The 23015-nt window shown below is 40.7% G+C and overlaps 1 protein-coding gene across 1 annotated transcript in view; it reads right to left on the reverse strand.

The window, feature by feature from the left end:
• LOC113043776 (growth arrest-specific protein 2-like) overlaps window positions 1-11927 on the reverse strand; it is a 36480-nt gene extending 24553 nt beyond the window's left edge. The window contains exons 1-3 of the mRNA XM_026203369.1: window positions 11671-11927; window positions 8348-8496; window positions 5010-5134 (exon numbers count right to left, since the gene is read on the reverse strand). Coding sequence (XP_026059154.1) covers window positions 5010-5134; window positions 8348-8495 — 273 coding nt within the window. The 5' untranslated portion in view covers window position 8496; window positions 11671-11927. The remainder of the gene's footprint in view (window positions 1-5009; window positions 5135-8347; window positions 8497-11670) is intronic.
• Window positions 11928-23015: the final 11088 nt, after the last annotated feature.

Genomic DNA, 23015 nt, shown 5'->3' on the forward strand with positions numbered 1-23015 from the left:
CTGGTGGGTGAACATGGCAAGAGACATCAGACGGATTGTGAGAGGTCAACTACCATCAAGCAAGCTCCATCCTCTGTTCATTCCAAAGTGCCCTCAACCATGTCTTCCATTACTTCAGCCTTCCGGAAGACATTGTCTCTAACTGCAGTCCACAATTTACTTCCAGAGTTTGGAAAGCTTTCTTCAAGCTCTTTGATTTCACTGTCACTTTATCCTCAGGTTATTGCAGTTGAATCGGCAGGTGGAGCGGAAGGTCCAAGAGATCGGTCACTACCTCTGAACCTTCTGCCATCGCCACCAGAACACCTGAAGTCAGTACATTTCCTGCAACAAGTATGTGCAGTACTCCCTACATCAACAGAGCACTAGTCTGACCCCATTTCAGTGTGTACTTACCAACCAAGCTGCTCCCGTAGTCTGGGAAACCACCTGTGGACTACTGGTTCTGGGAAAGCTTGAGGGTCTGGTACTCAGCTCATCACCATCTACAGGGAGCCATTCAGTGTCAGAGGGGTCATGCTAATATCTGGAAGACCTCAAAGCCATCCTATCAACCCAGTCAGAAGGTATGGCTCTCAATGCATCTTCCATGCGAGAAGCTGAGTCGCTGATTCATCTACCAATTTGAGATTGAGAGTCAGATTAACCCCATCACCTTTGAATTGAAGTTGATCAGCACTACAGAAATCATCCTGTTTTTCAAATCACCACAGTGGTCTTCTGAAGTATTTGGAAAACAGAAAAATATGGCCAAGAAGAGAGATCCCGGATTCCAGAAATGACATCCTCAACCCTGAACTACTTATCTTCTTCCAAGAGATAAATTTTGATGGTCAAGGGCAGCCAGCTCAACGTATATTATAGTAACTTAAATACTAAAATAAAACTGAACATAAGGCCACACAAATATTATTTTATATTTAGACTATTTGCTCTGAAAATAATAATAATGGTTACACTTTATTTTGCTAGTGCTGATAGTAAATTCTACTAACCATAGGTAACTTTGCAACTACAAGTCAACTAATTCTCATTAATTTGCAACTACTTGTTGGTTGTTTGTAGGTTTAAGGTTAGTAGAGGACGTTTCTTATTGTCAGTATGTTGTCTATTGTGGACCCACCAAAATAAAGTGTTAAAAGATAATAAGTAGACAAATTACTTATACTATTTATAGACATTGAATATTATTATATATGGACATTGAAAATAAAGTGTTACAAACATTGATATCAGTGATAATTAATAACACTGATTGTAATTGGGTTCAAATCTTCACTATGACTAAGGAACCCGCTGTCACACACCGTAGAGGAATGAGAGCAGCAGACAAAGACATCTTATTCAAAATAGACTTAACTGAGACTACATACAGCACATATCACAACTAATAACCAACAAATGATAGAACAGAAAAAGGATTAAAAGTACAAACATGGTAAATGAGAGAACTAAGGAGGAATAGTTGGACAAGGATTAACTAATCAGAAACCATGGAAACTAATGAGAGCTCATAACAGACAAGACCTTTAACAAAACTGAACATAATTGTGACATTAGCTCCCCCCTCAGAAGGTGTGACCTCACATCACAACAGTAGATGACAGAAAGAAAGAAACGAGGGTGTAGGCTTAGGTGGAGGGTGTGGTGCTGGTGAAGGACTGGAGCCTGGAGAATTTAGGAGGCCACCACCATGGTGGAGTAGATAGTGGGAGGAACCAGGGAGGAGCTTCGGCTGAAGAACTGGGTGACACCCAGAGGCCGATCCAAGGAGGCGGAACCAGGGTACATGGAGGAACCAGTGGAGCAGAGAGATCAACAGACCAGGCCAACATCAAAGGCCTGGAAGCCCAAGGTGGAGCGGCTGGCTCGCATTCCTGAGGCAGAGCTGGGGATTCGGCTGACCAGGGTGACGATGGATCAAGCAAGGACGACGGGGCAACCGGAGGGAGGAGCCTGGTGAAGCCGAAGGGGTGGAGGATCAAGACGAAGCCGGAGACCCAGAAGTCCATGGCAGAAGCTGAGCAATGACTGACCGAGGTTTGTCTGGATGAACAAGGGAGCCCAGAGGAGTCCTTGGGCAGACGGGCCTCGGTGGAGCCAAAGGAATGTAGAGCCGGTGCGAAGCCGGCAGGCTGACAGGCCGAGGTGGAGACATGGGCCTGGAGAGCCGAAGTGCAGTCGCGGACTCAGCGCAATCCCGAGCTGGTGGAAGGGAAGCCCGAGGCGAAGCTGATGAGCCGCAAGGAACTAGCGGCAGAGGCAGAGCCGAAAATCTGGACGATACCAGTAGGGTTGACGATCCAGGGGACTGGTTAAAACCAGTGGAGGAGATGAGACCAGGAAATCTGATAGGGACATCGGAGGAGGAAGATCTCCAGATGGGACTGGAGCCTCTAACAATCTGGACGGGACCGGCGGAAAAGGCATAGGTTTGAGGGTGGGTACTAGGCTGGGAATTGGATCTGCGGACCACAGATCTATAAGGTTCATGTCCACTTCTGGCTTTAAGGTGGACTGATCAGCATGCTGCGTCTCCTTGTCTTCAGTGGGCTCTGGCTCTGGTTCCTGTATGAGCCCTGTTGGTGTCTCGGGCTCGCTGACTGTGAGAGGCCACCGTTGTGGAGCATCCAGCCCAGATACTCCAGCCACGTTCGGCTTTCAGGTCTGAGGGGAAGGCGTAATGCCGGTGAGTCCATACCTTCCATTTGTTTCGATGGGGTTGGTTAATCTGTCACACACCGTTGAGGAATGAGAACAGCAGATGAAGACATCTTATTTAAAATAGACTTTACTGAGACTACATACAGCACATATCAAAACTAATATCCGACAAAAGATAGAACAGAAACAGGACTATTAGTACACACATGGTAAATGAGAGAACTAAGGAGGAATAGCTGGACAAGGATTAACAAATCAGAAACCATGGAAACTAATGAGAGCTCATAACAGACAAGACAAGAACTTTAACTAAACTGAACATAATTGTGACACCTGCTATTGAATCAGATACATTTGATAATCTGCATAGTTGTTCATCTTCAATGCAAGTGGAATGTACAGTTCAGACAAAACATCAGTCTGCTGAAATTATGACCTCAGTCGTGCACTAGATATTTTTATTTTATCATTTAAATGCAAAGCCCATTGTTTATAGTTTACAGTTAGATTTCTGACATTAGTTGTCTTCATGTATTTATTGTCGAAGGCAATGCATTTGTACAAAACGTTCTGCTTTGAAGAGTGTAACAGTGCTGCTGTGCATGGTACTAATTTAAACCTTTTAGAGATGATTAAACCATGATACTTGTTAGCAGTCAGGTTAATATAAATTGTTAGCTAAAATAGAAGAAATAAAATCTAGATAAATATTCAATCTCAATATAAGGCTAGTCATTTTATGACTAGTTGACCATCTTGACCCAATGATATGTTGGGAACTGCTCAAATTATCTTTATATTGGACAAGTTTTCTCAAACTGTAAAGTTTTTGCTGTAGCTCCCATTTCAGAAGTAACTCAAGTGATCTGATTTTATTAATGGAACAATAGGTATGCTGAGCTTCATGAGATATGCTATGTATGGTAGCATTGTGACTTGCCATATCATGAATTCAGTTATGCTCGAGAGTGATTACATGTGAACTGAACTTTTGCACATTAGCATAATATTAGCACTCCTGCATTTCCACAGCAGTAACATGAATTAATTCAGCACAGCTGCCAAAACTTGTGCATGTTTTCAAACTAAGGTTACAGAATACTGCACTATATTGGTTTCAGGTGCTGGTATTGAATGCATTTTTAGTCTCTCTCTCACACAAAGACTTTTGTCTGGAGTCAGGGCCGATTGCCATCCCCTGCCAAACCTCGGCATTGTGGGACGATGAACTTTGGAAAATCACTGAGCTTTCTCATTTTAACAGAGCAGCCTAATGAAAGCTGTGACTTGTTAAGTGTTCAAAAACTCCTCCGGCTGGGAAAACCATTAAGATCAGGAGATTTTTTTGATGGTAAATTAAGAAAATATTTCTGCTTGTCTTGGCCAAGAACCACCTCTTACAGATACTCAAAATGGGGCTTTCTGCTCGTTCCCACTCTAACAGAGTCCCTGAAGGAATTACACAGTAGAATTCATGGCCCATAGTTTTCGCAATTGGCATATCAAAGCAATCATGAAATGTAGACCTGCATGGTACTATATGCACTGAATATCGGCAAGTTAGTTAGAGGAGAGTAGGGTAAGATCAGTTAGTGCATTTAATATGCATTTAATCTGACCAAGTACTTGAACAATGTAGTATAAACATGCCTGTAACTGAGATGTGTGCATTAATAATAATAAAAATCATTTTAACTGTAAACATATTTTGCTTGTCAAAATGGAAGGTCATTTTTTTTGGTAACACTTTATTTCGATTCTACAAACAGCATAAGTAACTTGTCAACCAGCAGTCATTAGATTGTTGGTAGACTGTCTGCTTAATATCCTCTAACACTTTATTTTGATGGGTCCACAACATACAACATACTATGAGAAACTTTGCAAGTATATTTCAACTTGTTCTACTAACCCTAACCCTAAGAGTTAGTAGACATGTAGTTGCAAATTAATGAGAATTATTTGACATTTAGTTTCAAAGTTACTTATAGTTAGTAGAATGTCTAAAGTGGACTAACAAAATAAAGAATAACCTCAATGTTATTTGACTATAATATATAAATTTTTATATTTATATAGAGATGTATTATTTTATGCCAGTTTTGTTGTTTTAATACATCAAGTTAAACCAAATACAAATATGAATATTTATTACGTAGCTTTAGCAACTAGATTAAATAAAATAAGTTTAAGTGCTAGTAAATATAAGGTGGGTAAGTTAAATATTACACAAGTCACGAAGTCTTTTGACAACTTTATAGCAAAATAAAACACAAATTAAGATGATTGCAAACATGTTACTTAAAAAAAAAAAAATCCAATAAATAAATAACAGTAAATGATACCTTTCCTGGTGAATTCACATCAGGATCATTTTGCCTGAACTTCTCCTGCAGAGTCTCAGCCAGCTGACACAACAGGAAACCGTTATCTAACCTGTCCATGAAGCTCTCGGCTGTGATTTCCACACCTGATGGAAAAGATGAGAGGAAGAGATGAATATCCCACAAAAGATCTGAGTTGAGTTGTGCATCATTGAACTTACCTTATTTTTATAACTCTGATCGGTGCATTACTGAATTACAGCACACAAGTCAGAAATGAGCTTTTCAACATTTATAAATAACATTTTCTTTAGGTAACCTTTTAAATATTACTATCATCTCTTGATTCTGGAAATACGCAATAATTTATGATTATGATAACATGATAACATTGTGATGTTAAAGATTAATTTTAAACTTTAATTCTAAAAATCAATTCTTCATATTCATATCAAATTTTAAAGACATTCTCAATAATGACGTACAACCCTGTGTCAGATCCAGATATTATGATTCACAGATAAACAAATTTCAGTCCCAAAAGCAGACAAGTGCTTTGGAAGGAAGCAGCTGATTTATTTAGCACCAGTATTCCAGATGAGACACACACACACACACACACAGAGAGAGAGAGAGAGAGAGAGAGAGAGAGAGAGAGAGAGACTCATTTCTACACGGATCAACATGTGGCGGCTACATTTTACTGACTTCCAGACGATCATTCTTTCTGCATGATGTCACTGTGAAACAGGAGGTGGTGGCAGGGGGTGGGGGTATCTGTGGAAAGAGCATATTTTCTCATCCACTATACTTATTTTTCTTTATAAAGAGGGGGCGTCAGTGGTCGAGGGGGTTCAGATGTTTTAATGAGTTCCAAATGTGGTAATTGAGCCCGGTGAAGAGGAGACAGGGAGCTTGTGAAATTCTTTCTAGCTCCCCCTTTAAAGAACCAAAATCTACACTACCTATCCCCATATTCAGAATCAAAGAAATATAAGTAATACATATTGAGAGTGAACAATTACTACAAAAACTCTCCATTACATTGTGCCTCATTTACAAAACAATCTGCAGTTGTTCCACTTGTTCTATACAAACATGCTGTTTAAGCCATACGTGTAAAAGCAAATGTTGCTTAACTCTTCCATTGGTCCTGTTGTTGGGAGTAGCTCAAGTGTTTTGATAAATTGAGCAGGTAAGTTGTATACTGTATCTAGTGTAAATAGTTTCAGTGATTACAATGGGTTTTATATTCATTTGAAGTGAAATGACACTACACTCGCATCTATACATGTATCAGCTATTAAGTTAGTTTTAGAGCTTTGTTACATTTTTTATTTATTTTTAAATATTTGCAGTGAGAAAGATGTGTTAAGCTTGTACAAAGATGGTACAAAGACCTCTTATATGTCAAAAGATCAAGAAGAAAATTTTGACTTATCGTGGTGAATGGTACTAACTGATTATTATCTTGACAAAAAGCCCAATCTAAATTTCCTACACTGATTGTCAAGATTACATTTAATTAACATCAACAATAAAATCAGACAACAATGGTATAATAAATTGTGCTTCTTTAGCTCCACACATCATGAGTAAGTAAAAAGTGCTAACAATACTGACAATGATATAAAGCCACAAAAAGCCAGTGTATGTTTCATGTATACAAGTGGCTTCTGGTAAGACCAGCAAATGGTCAAATCATGTTCCCATAACACAGATCAGTTTCACAGATCTTAGCAGCTATTTGTCTAAAAAAACAACACAGAGACAGGCGTAAGCCACTAAAGAGTGTGGACAATCTGTATAGGGAACTAGTGGTTGGTGTGTGGTTGAGTATGAAGCCCCTATGTGGCCCACTGCGGCTCCTGGCTTCCTTTTGCTCCAGGCAGACCAAAGACAAAGCCCTGGTTTCAGCCCGCTGTTCACGGCCTGAGTGCTGCCAGAAATTCCACAGACATCCCCCTCCATCCTCACACACACACACACACACACAGAACAGAAGCCAGCGCCACGACACACAACCATTCTGCTCTCTTCATAATTTGTCTCCTGGTTCAAATGGTGAGTGGCATTCAGAATCTGATTAATGCTGGGAAATGTTGGAAAAGAAAACATGGACACATGCAGTCATATGCCTGCGCATGCACACAAGTGGATTACATTCATCAAAGAAAACAAAGAACAAATTATCAAATTATTTAAAATCAAAACATTTATGAAATATATTGCACATTAAGGGCTGTACATTTTTAAGATCTTAAATTTATCGACATCAGCTTAAATTAAATATGATTTGATATGAAGAAATGATAATATACAAAAGATAAACAGACCACAGCTGGATGTGCCCTAAGCAGCCTATGCAAATAATGAAATGTGAATTTAAACATTTCCTCTCCACTACGAACAGAATACACCAGCAGAATGAAGAAGGCCTCAGCATATAGCCTTGTTGCACACCTCATGCATTAGTCAAACTTATGAAAATGTACACATGAAAATCCACAGATTGCATTATTAGTTGAATTTGTATTGAAGTCTACAACCTTTGCAGCTCCAAATCACCACTGGACACATTGCAAATGGAAAAGGAAAAAAAAATATTCAGATCTTACTGTACTTTAACGACCTATTTCTCCCCATTAAAATGATTTTTGTTGAGTTAACTTTACCTGTCAAGTTGTTTCAGTCATGAAATATAATATATTTGATGCAAACTGAATCAGTTCATTTAGATATTACCACATAAAGTAAATGACTTTAGGTTACCTGACGAGCATTGTTTTGGATTTAGAGTTCAATGTTTTAAATATCATTTTTTATTTTCTTTACTTGCTTTATTTGCATTTCACTATTTAATTTTAACAAATAAAATGGTTATTTTATAGTACTAGAACTTATGAACTTTCACAATAAAGTACTCGATAGTTTTAGGTAAATATATGGGTTAAGGAAAGGTTTAAGCATAGTTATTACCCTGTTATTGTAATTACAGTATGAACATGAGGAATATAACTGTAAAAGAAAGTGCTACCAATAAAACACTATAGCGCACACTAGTTTTATTACCAACCTATAGCTTTTGCCATATTACTAAGTGAGAGATTCATTTGGCAAAAACATGGTTTAATTTGACCGTTGATGTCAGAAACAAAAGACTTTTGACGCACTTTCCTATTTCTTTTAAATGCTGATTTGCATATCTGCATTGCTGTTATATTGTTTTTTTATGAACTTTTATAGTTTTTCAGTCTTAACTCAGAACGTATCATTTATTGTAGCAATTTAACAAAGAATCACTGCTATGAAAGACACAGGAACTGCTACGGCACTGAGACAGGAACAGCGTGACTTACCCAGCATGCTAGAGAGCCAGAGCGCCAGGTCTTCCTTCATGGGCAGCAGACTGGCCTCATGTCTACTGGCCAGCCACTGACTGTACAGCTGCAGATCTGTGAGGCCCGGACCAGCCGGCTGCTGCCTGCCGCTCAGAGGACTGAACATGCTTCAGAAAACAGAGAGGAACATCTACATCAGAACAACTCTATAACATTAACTCAAATGAATTATTCCACTTTCCCACAGAGCACAAACGTCATCTGATCATGATTCAAGCCCTTTCTTTTGTTTCACAGCAGACTCTTATCCTCTACACCGATCTTCTCATCACAGTCCAGCTCCGGGCTCTGTCTTATCTGACCTGTGATATCATATTCACTCGTTTATTTTATTTTTTTAAGGCAAAACAGACACACACTCAGTGTGGCTTCTCTCCAGTCCTGCCCTAGTGCGATTCTTTTCTGACCCAAAGGCTCTTCACACAAATGAACGTGCCATTCCCAAAGACACATCTGAATTAGTAGCAATGCATTAGATATCACTTTGTCACATAAAAAATCCAAGCATTTAGGAAGGCGTTTTACTAAAAATGATCACCGGACTTGGCAGGACATCATCTGCAAAGAAAGAATAGTGGGTGAAAACTGGACTGGCGAACACTAAGGAAGATTGTGTCCAAATGGCACACAAGTACTGCAGCAATAATGACTGCAAACCTCAAATTTGACACAAAAAACTATCACAAAGTCAACTGTTGGTTTTACTCCATCCTTAGTCAACAGTACAGGAGATTCATACACAGCATTTTTTAATACGGTTACCATCAGGATGTCCAGTTCAACATTTGTCTCTTTATTAAAACAGCTCGGCTTGTTAAAGGAGCATTTCCTTGTCTGTCTAAGGCAGTTTTATTTCTCTGTAATGCTATTCCAGTTGAATTCCAGTGATCTAGGTGCACACTGGTGAAGGCTGTGCACTATATTGTAATTCTGGGGAATCCTGCTGTTCAGGCGAGTTAATCTGCTTCTTGTGAATGTATAACGTCTCCTGGAAAAGCTGGTTACGTCATATCATTGCTGCTTGAAGTTTTGTTCCAGAGTTATAACACATTAAATGCAGGGGTAATAATATGAGATGACCATAATTCATGCGAGGAGCTGTTGAGAAGTGTAAACATCTTCTCCAGTGATGCAGAACGGGACCTCTTCCTAAATCCTCCTCTCCTGTGTCCCTCTGAGCGACCTGGGAATGAGGACTCGGGTCCAACAATCCTCACTTTGTTTGCGGTGGGCTCTGAATGGCTGGCAGGCGAAGGCGAACTGAAAGTCAATCTGTATATGTTCAGAACGCCAGAGTTCACTTCACCTGCCAAACGTCTATCAGATAAAGCCAAACCTCCTCGTGCTTTCTCTTTCTGAAAGAGCTCCTGTGCTGGAAACGTTTAAGAGAGAAATGAAATAGGTGTTACTGGCTTTCTAAACAATTAAAAAGAGGACACGCTGTCCCATACGGACAAAGGCAAGGTGAGCAGCGGTCCACTAATAACATCAGTCCTGTCTGATATTTCCCAGACAGATTCAGTGCTCGCTGGGTGTTGAGTGAGAAAGCTGATACTAAAGAATGTGAGAATGACCTTTTTAGTGTTGCCTGCATCTTTATTATATTTCTAAGCAATCAGATCTGGCAGACAATAAAACAGATGAGCTCATTTCAGTACAGTTACATCGAAGGAGGGAGCCAAGAAACACCTAGACCTGATTATACCAGGGACTTAAGAGTTGTCAATCACAACCCCCAAACAAAACCTAAACACTCTAGCCCTACAACTTACATGTACCTCTAATGTATTAATATGCAACATTATTTAATATAGATCTGTTAAATTAGTCCCAAACTGCACTGCATTGACCTGATTACATATTTTCTGTGAGGACTTAAAAACTGACTTAAAATTCAAATTATTTATTTAATTATTTAAACATAAAAATGTTGGTGATAGAACCATTTTATCATAAAAAATAAATACAAATAAAAATCATAATTAAAAGAATGGAATTCTTGTTTGCAGTTTGGCTTAATCTTAGAAAAGAAAATCTAATACTTTTTCTGAGATTTTATAAAAAAATTATTTATTTTAAATCAAATATTTGAATAATATTTTTTATATAAATGCATGGTTAGTAAAATGTCTTTTAAAAATAATAATAATAATTGAAAAAGATTGAAATCTGAACACACATTCACTCAAATCTGTGAGTGCTGCTCATTTCCTGACACAGACAGCATGATCACCACCTGGACTGATGATGGTGCTGGGTTCACAGATGGAGAGGACATTTACACTGCATTCAACACCACACATATTATCAACACACATATTGGGCACATATGGTCGAAATCAAAGGTCAGTGTACAGTGTGACACACTCGAACATTTAGCTGGGACGATATTTTCCTAGCAAACAGTAGCAACAGAGGAGAGATTGGCAGTAGGTGTTCTCCATATGTTGAGTGCATTATCCATTCATAAACCATAAACGTTGACCTTTACTAATGCAGAAATTATGACTGATTATACTTCAGCTCCCACATCTGATTCTGTTGCAGTTATTTGAGCCTCAATGCTGTGTCATGTTCAACAAGCACAGGATTGTATTCTGTCCTAGACTGTGAAGGGTAAATCAAGTACACACAGGATCTACACATCTCACAGTATCCAAAGACAACCAGAATTTCAGCCGTTTGCATCTAAGTTTAGATCAAGGTATATTTTCTTTCCCAGTTAAGCAAAGACTTGGTCTAGTTGCTTGCACAATCTCTTCATTTTTCATGCATCACCCTGGCTTTAATTATGTTCACAGGCTATTACACACTTTAAGTGTTAGTTTAAAACGCACAATAACCCATTTTACTGAGGCAGCTCATATGAGAGAAAAACCTTCGGCAGTCTGAGGAGAAAAAACTTATTTTCTGTTTTCAAGTGGGCCGTGCTTGACATTTTATTGCTGTAGTAATATTTCAAAGCTGCTGGTGCTTTCATGCGCTATTCCTGACACAGAGAAACCACAAAAACAGACTGCATTGTACAGATGGATCTAAAATATCACATGCATTTACCCAGAACTATAAATATGTCTGCACATAAATAAATAAATACATAAATAATAATAATAATAATAATAATAATAATATTTTGCCAACCTAAGAAAACATTTGTAAACTTTTTTTTTTTTTTTTTTTTTTTTTATTGTATTAAGTATATTTATCTTATAGCATGTCTATGGTATTTCATTAAGATCTATCTATCTCTGAAACACATTTGTATCTAGGACTACACGTACCCTCCGGAGCGATCTGCCTGGAGTCGGTTCTTCAACAGCAGACGGTCGTTTCCAGTGAATTCATGCTTTTGTCAGCAGCACAGGGTGCTCAGACTGTTGTTCACCGTGACGCTGAGGCTCAAACACCCGACTGTCATTGCGGGTCTCAGCTCAAAGTGCGCTCCTGCGATAGACTGATCGCGCAGTCGCACCGCCTCCCTGAGCGACGCGACTTTATCCGCGCGACTGGGAGCTATGGAGCTGCACAACAAGATCAAACCTGACCCGTGGTACAGAAGAAAGAAAACTAAACAGAAGGAGAAGGGGGAAAACTTAACTGACTGGGAAAAAATGACGACAACAACAATAATAATAAAACACTTATTCCAAAAAATAAATAAATAAAAAGTAAGCTACAAAACTTGCGAGGCACTTTAATTTGTAAAATGACAATCTATTGATGCGTTTCAACAATTGTTCAGTAAGCTATTTTGAGTATTGTTTTGTTAAAACTCGTTTTGCGTAAAAGACAATGTAACTGAAAGAGAGTGGTTTAAATAGTTGAGTTTAAACGCAAATTAATAAATCTTTTATTTTGAAATACTGCCACGGAAGTCCAGGTCCCGCGAAAGAAAACGTGACGTCGCGCGCGCTCTCAGCCAATAGCGAATGAGGAACGAAGCGCACGCTCGCGGACTGAATCAGAAGACAGTTCCGCGCGCACGTTGATTTGTTTATGTTCAGTCAAAGGAGAGAGTCTCGGGAGGCTGTGCCGAGACGAGCGCGTCAGTGAGGGACAGGAACACCAGTGAGCAGCTGCACTCCCGCGTCCAGTCCAACCCCGTCCTGCTTGGAGTATGACTGAGTCTATGGGTGCCGACATCAGATGAGCCTGTCACCTTTAATGCGCTGACTGATCGAGTCAATGATTTATTAAACTCAAGCATTAAAGAGGAGGCAGAAACTGAACTCAGAACACTCAAACGGGAAGCTGGAGACTTTCATGTAATAGTCTGTGTATGGACGGATCTAATCATTCAGCTAAAGCTGTAAACATCAGATTGGAAATTAATTCAGCGCTATCATTATTATTTACATTTGATGTGAATTTAACTACATTTGAGGATACAAGAATGTGGATTGTTTCCCAGACGTTTTATAATTATTTAAATATTTGTCACGTTTTTATTGTTATTTCTTTATTTGAAAGGGGACAGTATACTTTAATAAACATTAAAACAATGTAAAAGTTAGCTCAAAAGTGCTAATTTTCATCGGCAGTCCCCCAGCCAGATTTAAATAAGGCAACCTTTAAAAATAATCACAAGTACAAAATCACACACAAAAATAAAAATAAAATTGCATAAAACACATTGTGTTTAATAAATACAATTCATATAAAAAATTGTTAAAATTTTCCATATACATATTTAAATACACACATAAAACCATTAGTGCCCACAAGTTTGGCTCTCTACAAGCCATTTTTTTGCATTATTTTTGAATGAAACGAATGACGAGGACTCTCTAACGGTTGCCGGCTCTGTGTTCCATTGCTGAACTGCTCTTACGGAGAAGACATCCTGACCAAAAGCTGTTTTTCTCCGGGGTATGATGCAGTCTTCCCTCACTGCCCCTCTAGTTACCCTAACCTCACGTTTTTATATTTTAACACTGGTTTTATTTTTCCATCTATTTGTCGTTTTTTATAATTGATTATATTTATTTATTTATTTATTATTATAATTATTATTATTTTTTTTTTTTTCCTCAACAGAACAGGAGCCTCTGCCTCAGTCTCCCGGCAGACAGAGGGCGACAGTGCTCTTCACACCATCAGGTGCTTTATCTAATGACTGGGTCCTCCTGCTATTCCATTTACAGCTGAATAATTAATAAAGCTCTTAAACAGCATCTGATACTGTTCAGATCATGTCCGAAGTTTCTGTATTTCCTGAGGAATTATTTCATGAGTAGATCAGTTCTACCTCATTAGATACCTCTGGAGATGCAAAATACAGAAACACATCCTCCTTTAATATATATATATATATATACAGAGAGAGAGAGAGAGAGAGAGAGCTACACTGCACAGTAGGCTTATTCTGTGTTTCATCTGTATTGTGTGTTTAAAATGCACTCCTTCATTAAGGAGAAATGCTGCTGGGCTGCATGACAGATGGTGGCATCACTGTCACCTTGGCAACTGTTGGCATTAAGCTCTGGATTTCATTTAAAATAGAGGAGGAGGCCAGCAGCAAACGCGTGCGCCTCTTAAATTGGTCCCCGGGGACACGCAGGCGCGTGCTTCATGGGCTGGCTTTCATATGTCTGTCACATTAAGGAGGAGGAGAAGGAGATGGGGAATCTGCATGGGCTGGGGTCACTGCACCTTCAGTGATTTATGAGGTCACTTGAGGTTGTCGAAACCCACAATGAAGACTTCATCTCAAATCTCAGTTTGGAGACCCCATTTCCTTTTCAAACCGGTCGTGTTCTCTCACTAAACACAGAATCAGTCGGTCTCATCTGATCTCGAAGTAGATTTTACATCCTGTGACAAGCCGAGTCTTTATGACAAATTCATCCTGCTACATTTTTAGCACATTTTTGGTTCTTTAAGAGACTTAAATTGTGCTAATAATGATATAAATATGTATTGAGTGTGTTGTGTTTTGATTTACATTAGTATGTGCACCTGAAATACATAGCAGCTATGCTATTCATATACTAAACTTTCCTTTCCTTTCTTCTACCGCTTGCACAGAAAGTCTTCCAGTTTTGTGGAGATTCACACAGAGATCAGTCACAAACCAAAAAATAAAATAAAAAAAATAATAATTTCAGGATTAAGAAGCAACATTGCATCACCTACTGATGAGCACATTCATTTTTATTTATTACTTTGGAAGGCATTTGTCTTTTAAACACATTCAAATTCACAGATTCATCAACTTCACTGTTGTCATCTGATCCTCTTTCACTACAACATATTTTTACCTTAAGTACCTCTGAGATTTGAAAACAAATAATTTAATACTAATGAAGACCTTTGCATGTTCGTGGTTCTCTGACACTGGTTCATGCAGGTAACCAAATAAAAGACCGAAACTGCAGACACTTCAAAGTAGTTTCTCTCTGTTTCCGATGCTCTAGAGATGCTGTGCTTTCTCTGACAGCAGACAGATAGTTCTTCATCTCTCTCTCTCTCTCGTCCCTGTCTCCTTGGAAACAATGAAAATGTGTTTTCTCAGCTCAAATATTCACTGAGAAAGCAGCAGTGCAATGCTGAGAAAACACAACCGTTTCCACAGTGAATAATCAGAGGCGAGACTTCCTCCCTAACGCAGCAGTTCATTATGGACTTCTCTTTCAAATGAGGGAAAAAATCTTGATGCCATTGTTCAGCCATAATACAGACATTATCCCGTCTCTCGTTTGTGAAGAGTCGTTATGCAGGAATGTCTTTGATGCACATTAATTACTCGTACACACAGGGCTATTTTATTCACCTTTCCATGATTGTGCTCATCCACCAACCACATGTTAATAATTTCAATTTAACATTCACAAAAGCTACACTGGAATATAGATTTCTTCAGCAGACATACACGACCCACAAAACCTTATTTTTTATATTATAACACAGACTCTGTCAGTTGATTGGCTTATTTAAGGTCATGTGATGTGTATTTTTGGTGGTTTCCCAGTGGCTTTTACTGCTAAACTGATGCAGTGTTGTTTCTAGCACAAACACCACATTATACACAATCTGCACACTCAACGACATGTCTGAAATGGCTTTTAAATAACCAAGGAAACACATGTACAGGCACACCTTTATTATCAGTGTTCCCTATAGACGTGGTGAGCTGGTGTGAGTGTGTGTTGGGGGCGGGTGTTGACAGCACCAATGAGGACATGGCTTGTTAAACATGTGATGAAAAGCGCAGCTTGGAGAGACTGCAGACAGATGAAGGATCCTGCTCTTTAGGAAGAAGCGGAGCAGATGAATACTGAAAGACGAGCACTGATATTCCAGATTCCTGACAGATACAGAGTTTAATAAAAGAATACTTATATTTTTTATAAAAGACACTGAATGAGTCGCATCCTTTAGACAGACATTTTTGGATCAGCAAATCTGTTAGATAGGATACTAAAACATCTCCATATCCTCTTACACATGGAACAACACACAAACTGTAGATCAGAAATTGCTTCTTCATCTGACTTGCAGACGTCATTGAAGTTATAGCTTGAGTAGCATTTGTATTGTGAGAAATAGCAGAATTACTCAGAGGTTCCAGACAAACTGCCATTGGTCTAATTAGCACTTGCTCTGTTTGTAATATCTGCCGATCCGTTGTTCGCACCTCCATCACTCATGTGTTCTCAGTTCTGCACAAGAGCACAGAGAGGAAGTGAAAAAAATGAAAGTGAGATCACTATTTAGCATGTTCTGAGACTCATTCCAGTCTTAATTCACAGTGCGTAACTGATAAGAAAGAAAGACCAGAACGGAATGAAAAGATTGGAATGGAAAGAATCGTAATTGGGAAGATGAACAAAATTGTGCAATATAAGGGTAACCAGAAATAGAGGGAAAGGGTTAGAGAATGGAGGAGCATGAATGTGAAACAAAGGGGAAACAAATGGGAAAGGGAATGGGAACAAGAAAGGAAAGGGAAGATGAGTAGAACAGGAAAGAGAAGGGTGGAAGCTGATAAATGGAGATTGATGTTTGACTTATACTCAGTATTTGAGAACACAGAGCCTAATATGTCACCGTGATGTGTCTCTTGGATGGACTATTTGCTATGCTCTAGTGCTATAACAGTAGCTCAGAACAGCTCCCAATCTTTCGTTATATTGCCTGGTTTCATCAGCAGACCTGATACCCGTATCAACACTCTTGACAGATCTGCTGATAGATAACTATATAAATAGATCTCCACATGGACCAGAGTGTGCTCACAGCAGCTGCTGTTAGTGAGAATGTGTGAGGTTTGGTAGGAGTATTTGCCACACAGTCTGGAGTAATAAATCTAGGAAGTGGGTCAGGTTCTTCAAAACAGTGTAGAGGTGGTGTAATGTTTTAATGTCAGGGCTGAATGAACTCTGTAGTTTAAAGTCCCTCAAATCCATCCCTGATGACCAGTGTCCTGCAGAGTTTAATTCAATTCACCTATGTCAAGTCAAGTCAGCTTTATTTATATAGCACTTTTAACAATACAGAGTGTCAAAGCAACTTTACTGTATTAAATAAAAACAATTGTGTGTCAATAATGGAAAATGACAATAGTAAACGTCTCAGGTTACGAATGTAACCATGGTTCCCTGAGAGGGAACGAGACACTGCGACCTCTGAAGGGACACTATGGGGAACACCTCGTCGTGACCCGTGTCTGAAGCATACTTTGAAAAACGCCAACGTGTTGGACGACGACAGCCTCTGACGTCGCTACCTGCCCGACTCTAAATATGCGCCCCTAGGACTCGTCACTTATCTTCTTCGTGAAGCTTGCGTCCGAAGCATGGCAGGGAGCTAGAGGACGCCGTGTCTCATTCCATCTCAGGGAACCATGGTTACATTCGTAACCTGAGACGTTCCCTGTCAAGGGAACTTCAAACTGCGTCCTCTGAAGGGACACTATGGGGAACAGTATACCCACGCCGCCATGCTGAGGGGAGTGCAGGCCAGAATCATGGCAAACACTAAGTACCAACTCTACCATGACATTATCCCTTATGGCCAAAGGCCTAAGCTACATACCCAACTTACCTGAAGGGCCTCGGCCTGGGGTAGAGCTGAAGGCTTGGAATCACGAAAGATTCCTTTAAAGGGATACGGCTAAGAACCTAGCACTGTTTATTACCAAGTCTTGCCTGTCACAAAGGAGGGGCTCTCGTGGCACTCTGATAGAGCAGCTCGTAGATGGAATGGCCCGGGAGCAGAGCAATTGGAGGACGGAACGTACAGATGAAGCCTCGGCCATGCCTGTACCATGGCGTCCAGCCCCAATGGAGCTGGATGAGTCAGAGGAAGCCAGAGGGGATAGTGCGACACTCTCTTGAGCCGCAAAACCGATCCACCCAGGTCTGGCCAACCTCTCTAACTCTGCTTCAACACCTTGGTGCGAAGGCGCCATTCCCCGAGCCTCAGCCCCTGCCTCAGCAGGATGTCTGCTCTCACAGTGCGTCTCAAAACAGTATGTAGTACTGGAGCGCTCTGATGAAAAAAACGAGAATTCAGTCTCCCATGAGAGGAGGACTCCGAGCTCCGAGCAGCATGCTCATAGGCGACCCTTTTTGAAAAGGGGAGCGCTGCTAAACTACTGTGAGAATTGCCCACACAGCCCCCCATGTTGAGGGGCAGTGCTTGAGGTGTATAACAAATACACACTGGTTGGATCAATCAATCAATCACCTTTATTTATATAGTGCTTTAAACAAAATACATTGCGCCAAAGCACTGAACAACATTCATTTGGAAAACAGTGTCTCAATAATGCAAAATGATAGTTAAAGGCAGTTCATCATTGAATTTAGTTATGTCATCTCTGTTCAGTTGAAATAGTGTCTGTTTTAATTTGCAATCAAGTCAATGATATCGCTGTAGATGAAGTGACCCCAACTAAGCAAGCCAGAGGCGACAGCGGCAAGGAACCGAAACTCCATCGGTGATAGAATGGAGAAAAAAACCTTGGGAGAAACCAGGCTCAGTTGGGGGGCCAGTTCTCCTCTGACCAGACGAAACCAGTAGTTCAATTCCAGGCTGCAGCAAAGTCAGATTGTGCAGAAGAATCATCTGTTTCCTGTGGTCTTGTCCTGGTGGTCCTCTGAGACAAGGATGAATGAATTGGATGAAGCCCAAGGAACCCCGGGGTAATCATCCTAAGAAAGGGAACGAAGCGCAGCGCGTAACCCTTACCGTACAGGATTCCAGAAAGTGTGCAGAGCCTTGCATGCACATTTACCACTTATGTGGATTTCAGACAGTGCGCAAAGCGTTAACGTGCACACTGACCACCATGTGGTTTTGAGAAAGTACACAGGCCTAGCGTGTGTACAGAAAAGTTACCTGACAACCACTGTATGTGGGAGCTCACCGACCTGTGAAGCGTACGATCTGATAACCACAATATGTGGGAGTTCACCTACAGAGAGGCCTAGAGAGGCCTACTACCTGTTACCAGATAACCACCTCAGTGGAAGGTAATATGGAACTCGACTCCAGGGAGGCCTGGTGACAACCACAAACCGTGGGAGCTCGTTTTTTACTGGAAACGAACAGCATGTGGGAGCTAAATCTCCAGGGAGGCCTGGTGAGGCCTACTACCTGACAACCACAGTATGTGGGAGCTCGCTTTCAGAGAGACCTGGTGAAGCCTACTATCTGAAAAACCACAATATGCGGGAGTCCACACAACCCCTCATGTTGAGGGAAGCGATGCTTGGGGTGTATAACAAATACACACTGGTTGAATGAAGCCCAAGGAACCTCGGGGCTAATCATCTTAAGAAAGGGAACGAAGCAGAGCGCGTAACCCATACCGTACAGAATTTTAGAAAGTGCGCAGAGCCTTGCGTGCACACTTACCACTTACGTGGATTTGAGACAGTGCGCAAAGTGTTCACGTGCACACTGACCACCATGTGGTTTTGAGACAGTACACAGGCTTAGCGTGTGTACAGAAAGGTTCCTAAGCATCACAGAGGCGCTGGATCGCACAGGAGAGGCGAGCTCCAACCCTCAAGCGAGGGGAGCATCACCTGAGGCAGTACATACAGAAGGACTCCGTAACTACCACCTCCCCGGATGCGCCAAGCGGGGAGGTGGCCCTTTGTTGTTCGGGCTCTGCTGCTGCGTATGATTTACCATTTAAGCGGGATGTATCCTGGAAGGGCTTAGATGGCAATGAGGGAGATTTTAGAGAGGATGTTCCCCCACTGAGAGATAGCTAGCCAGCATCTCTTCTACAAGGGGCATCCTCTCATAGCCGTTCTCGTGCATGCCATCGATATCAGCATAACTCGTATGCTGAAACCGACGGATGCGAAAGAAAAAACAGCCTATTCCATTCCTTTTCAAATTCTGCATGTAAGTCAGGCAAGAATGGGAGGCTCACCTGGGCTGGCGGGCTATGGTCAGATAAATAACGCTCATCGAGGCTACCTCGCGACGTTACCTTTCTGGCATGCTTCCATGGCAAGTTTATTTATGTATTTTTATTTATTTTTTTATTTTTTTTGCCGCGGCGCGATCCATAACCTCTAACAGCTCCCCATACGCAGAGCTGGAGAAATGAGCGGCTCAGCCTCAGCTTCTTCGCCACTCTCAAATATCTCCTGCTCTTTTCTGGGTAGAACCCAGCAGAGCAATAACTTCAGTGTCAGAAAGGGTTAATGACAACGCATCTTCCTCCCGAAGTTCGCTCTCGTTTGCCACCGGAGAGTGTGAGAGGAAAAGTCCCTCTCTACACTCCTCAGCGAGATCCACCTGTGATCCCCACGAGCTCATTCTCCTCCGTGCCTCGGCAACGGCGGGTCCTGAGCCGCGAGATCCAGATGACAAACGAGAGCGGAGCTTTTTCACAGAAAAACGCTCGCAGTGTGCACAGATTGCCACTTCAAGGACATTGCGCGCGTGCTCTTCACCCAAACAAGAGACGCAAAGACTGTGTGTGTCATCAGGTGTCAAATAACGCTGGCATGGATGCACACACTGTTTAAACGCCTTGCTAGTGGATACCATGATAACAATAATAGATCACTCTTACCGTTCTGGTCATTTCTCAGATGCACGCTTCAAACAAAACAGTCAATGAAGATGAAGAAGATAAGTGACGGGTTCTACGGGTGCATATTTATAGTCGTGCCGGTAGCGACGTCAGAGGCTGTCGCCGGCCAACACGTTAGCATTTTTCAAAATATGCTTCAGACACGGGTCACGACGAGGTGTTCCCCATAGTGTCCCTTCAGAGGATGCAGTTCGAAGTTCCCTTGCCAGGGAACACTCAATTTTCAGTTAAAAGCAGTTCATCATTGAATTCTGTGATTCCATCATTCAGCTCAGTTCAGTTTAAATAATATCTGTGCAATCAAGTTGACAATATCACTAGATATTAAGTGTCCCCAACTAAGCAAGCAAGATGCGACCGCGGCAAGGAACCGAAACTCCAACGGTGACAGAATGGAGAAAAAAACCTTGGGAGAAACTAGGCTCAGTTGGGGGGCCAGTTCTCCTCTGACCAGACGAAACCAGTAGTTCAATTCCAGGCTGCAGCAAAGTCAGATTGTGCAGAAGAATCATCTGTTTCCTGTGGTCTTGTCCTGGTGGTCCTCTGGGACAAGGTATTTACAGGGGATCTGTATCTGGTCCTCTAGTTCTCCTGGTCTCCGCTGTCTTTCAGGACAGTAGAGGTCATTTCTAGGTGCTGATCCACCATCATGTCTGGATACGTACTGGATCCGGGTGACTGCAGTGACCCTCTGATCTGGACACAGACTGGATCTGGTGGCTACCTCGGAACAAGAGAGAAACAGACTAATATTAGAGTAGATGCCATTCTTCTAATGATGTAACAAGTACATAGGGTATTATGGGAAGTGTTTCCTGTTCTGGTTAGCCTAATTAATGCAGCCTAAAAATCCTTTAACGGATATGGATATTAAAAGCATATTAGTATGTTATGTGTAAGCCAGGTTAAAGAGATGGGTCTTTAATCTAGATTTAAACTGCAAGAGTGTGTCTGCCTCCCAAACAATGTTAGGTAGGTTATTCCAAAGTTTAGGCACCAAATAGGAAAAGGATCTGCCGCCCGCAGTTGATTTTGATTTTCTAGGTATTATCAAATTGCCTGAGTTTTGAGAACGTAGTGGACATAAAGGATTGTAATGTAAAAGGAGCTCATTCAAATACTGAGGTGCTAAACCATTCAGGGCTTTATAAGTAATAAGCTATATTTTAAAATCTATACGATGTTTGATAGGGAGCCAGTGCAGTGTTGACAGGACAGGGCTAATATGGTCATACTTCCTGGTTCTAGGAAGAACTTTTGCTGCTGCATTTTGGACTAGCTGTAGTTTGATTACTAAGCGTGCAGAACAACCACCCAATAAACCATTACAATAATATAACCTTGAGGTCATAAATGCATGGATTAGCATTTCTGCATTTGACATTGAGAGCATAGGCCGTATTTTAGATATATTTTTTTAGATGGAAAAATTCAGTTTTACAAATGCTAGAAAAGTGTCTTTCTAAGGAAAGATTGTGATCAAATAGCACACCTAGGTTCCTAACTGATGACGAAGAATTGACAGAGCAACCATCAAGTCTTAGACAGTGTTCTAAGTTATTACAAGCAGAGATTTTAGATTCTATAATTAACACCTCTGTTTTTTCAGAATTTAGCAGTAAGAAATTACTCGTCATCCAGTTTTTTATGTCGACTTTGCCTTCCATTAGTTCTTCAAATTGGTGTGTTTCACCGGGCCGCGAAGAAATATAGAGCTGAGTATCATCAGCATAACAGTGAAAGCTAACACCATGTTTCCTGATGATATCTCCCAAGGGTAACATATAAAGCGTGAAGAGTAGCGGCCCTAGTACTGAGCCTTGAGTTACTCCATACTGCACTTGTTATCGATATGATACATCTTCATTCACTGCTACGAACTGATGGCGGTCATATAAGTACGATTTAAACCATGCTAATGCACTTCCATTAATGCCAACAAAGTGTTCAAGTCTATGCAAAAGAATGTCGTGGTCAATTGTGTCAAACGCAGCACTAAGATCCAATAAAACTAATAGAGAGATACACCCACGATCAGATGATAAAAGCAGATAATTTGTAACTCTAAAGAGAGCAGTGTCAGTACTATGATACAGTCTAAATCCTGACTGGAAATCCTCACATATACCATTTTTCTCTAACAAGGAATATAATTGTGAGGATACCACTTTTTCTAGTATCTTGGACAGAAAAGGGAGATTCGAGATTGGTCTATAATTAACTAATTCTTTGGGGTCAAGTTGTGTTTTTTTTTTTTTGAGAGGCTTAATAACAGCCAGTTTGAAGGTTTTGGGGACATATCCTAATGACAATGAGGAATTAATAATAGTCAGAAGAGGATCTATGACTTCTGGAAGCACCTCTTTTAGGAGCTTAGATGGTTTAGGGTCTAACATACATGTTGTTGGTTTAGATGATTTAACAAGTTTATACAATTCTTCCTCTCCTATAATAGAGAATGAGTGGAACTGTACCTCAGGGGGTCTATAGTGCACTGTCTGATGCAATACTGTAGCTGACCGCTGAATGGTTGCAATTTTATCTCTAATAGTATCGATTTTA

Source organism: Carassius auratus, chromosome 25 (assembly GCF_003368295.1).
Source record: "Carassius auratus strain Wakin chromosome 25, ASM336829v1, whole genome shotgun sequence".
Classification (NCBI taxonomy): domain Eukaryota; kingdom Metazoa; phylum Chordata; class Actinopteri; order Cypriniformes; family Cyprinidae; genus Carassius; species Carassius auratus.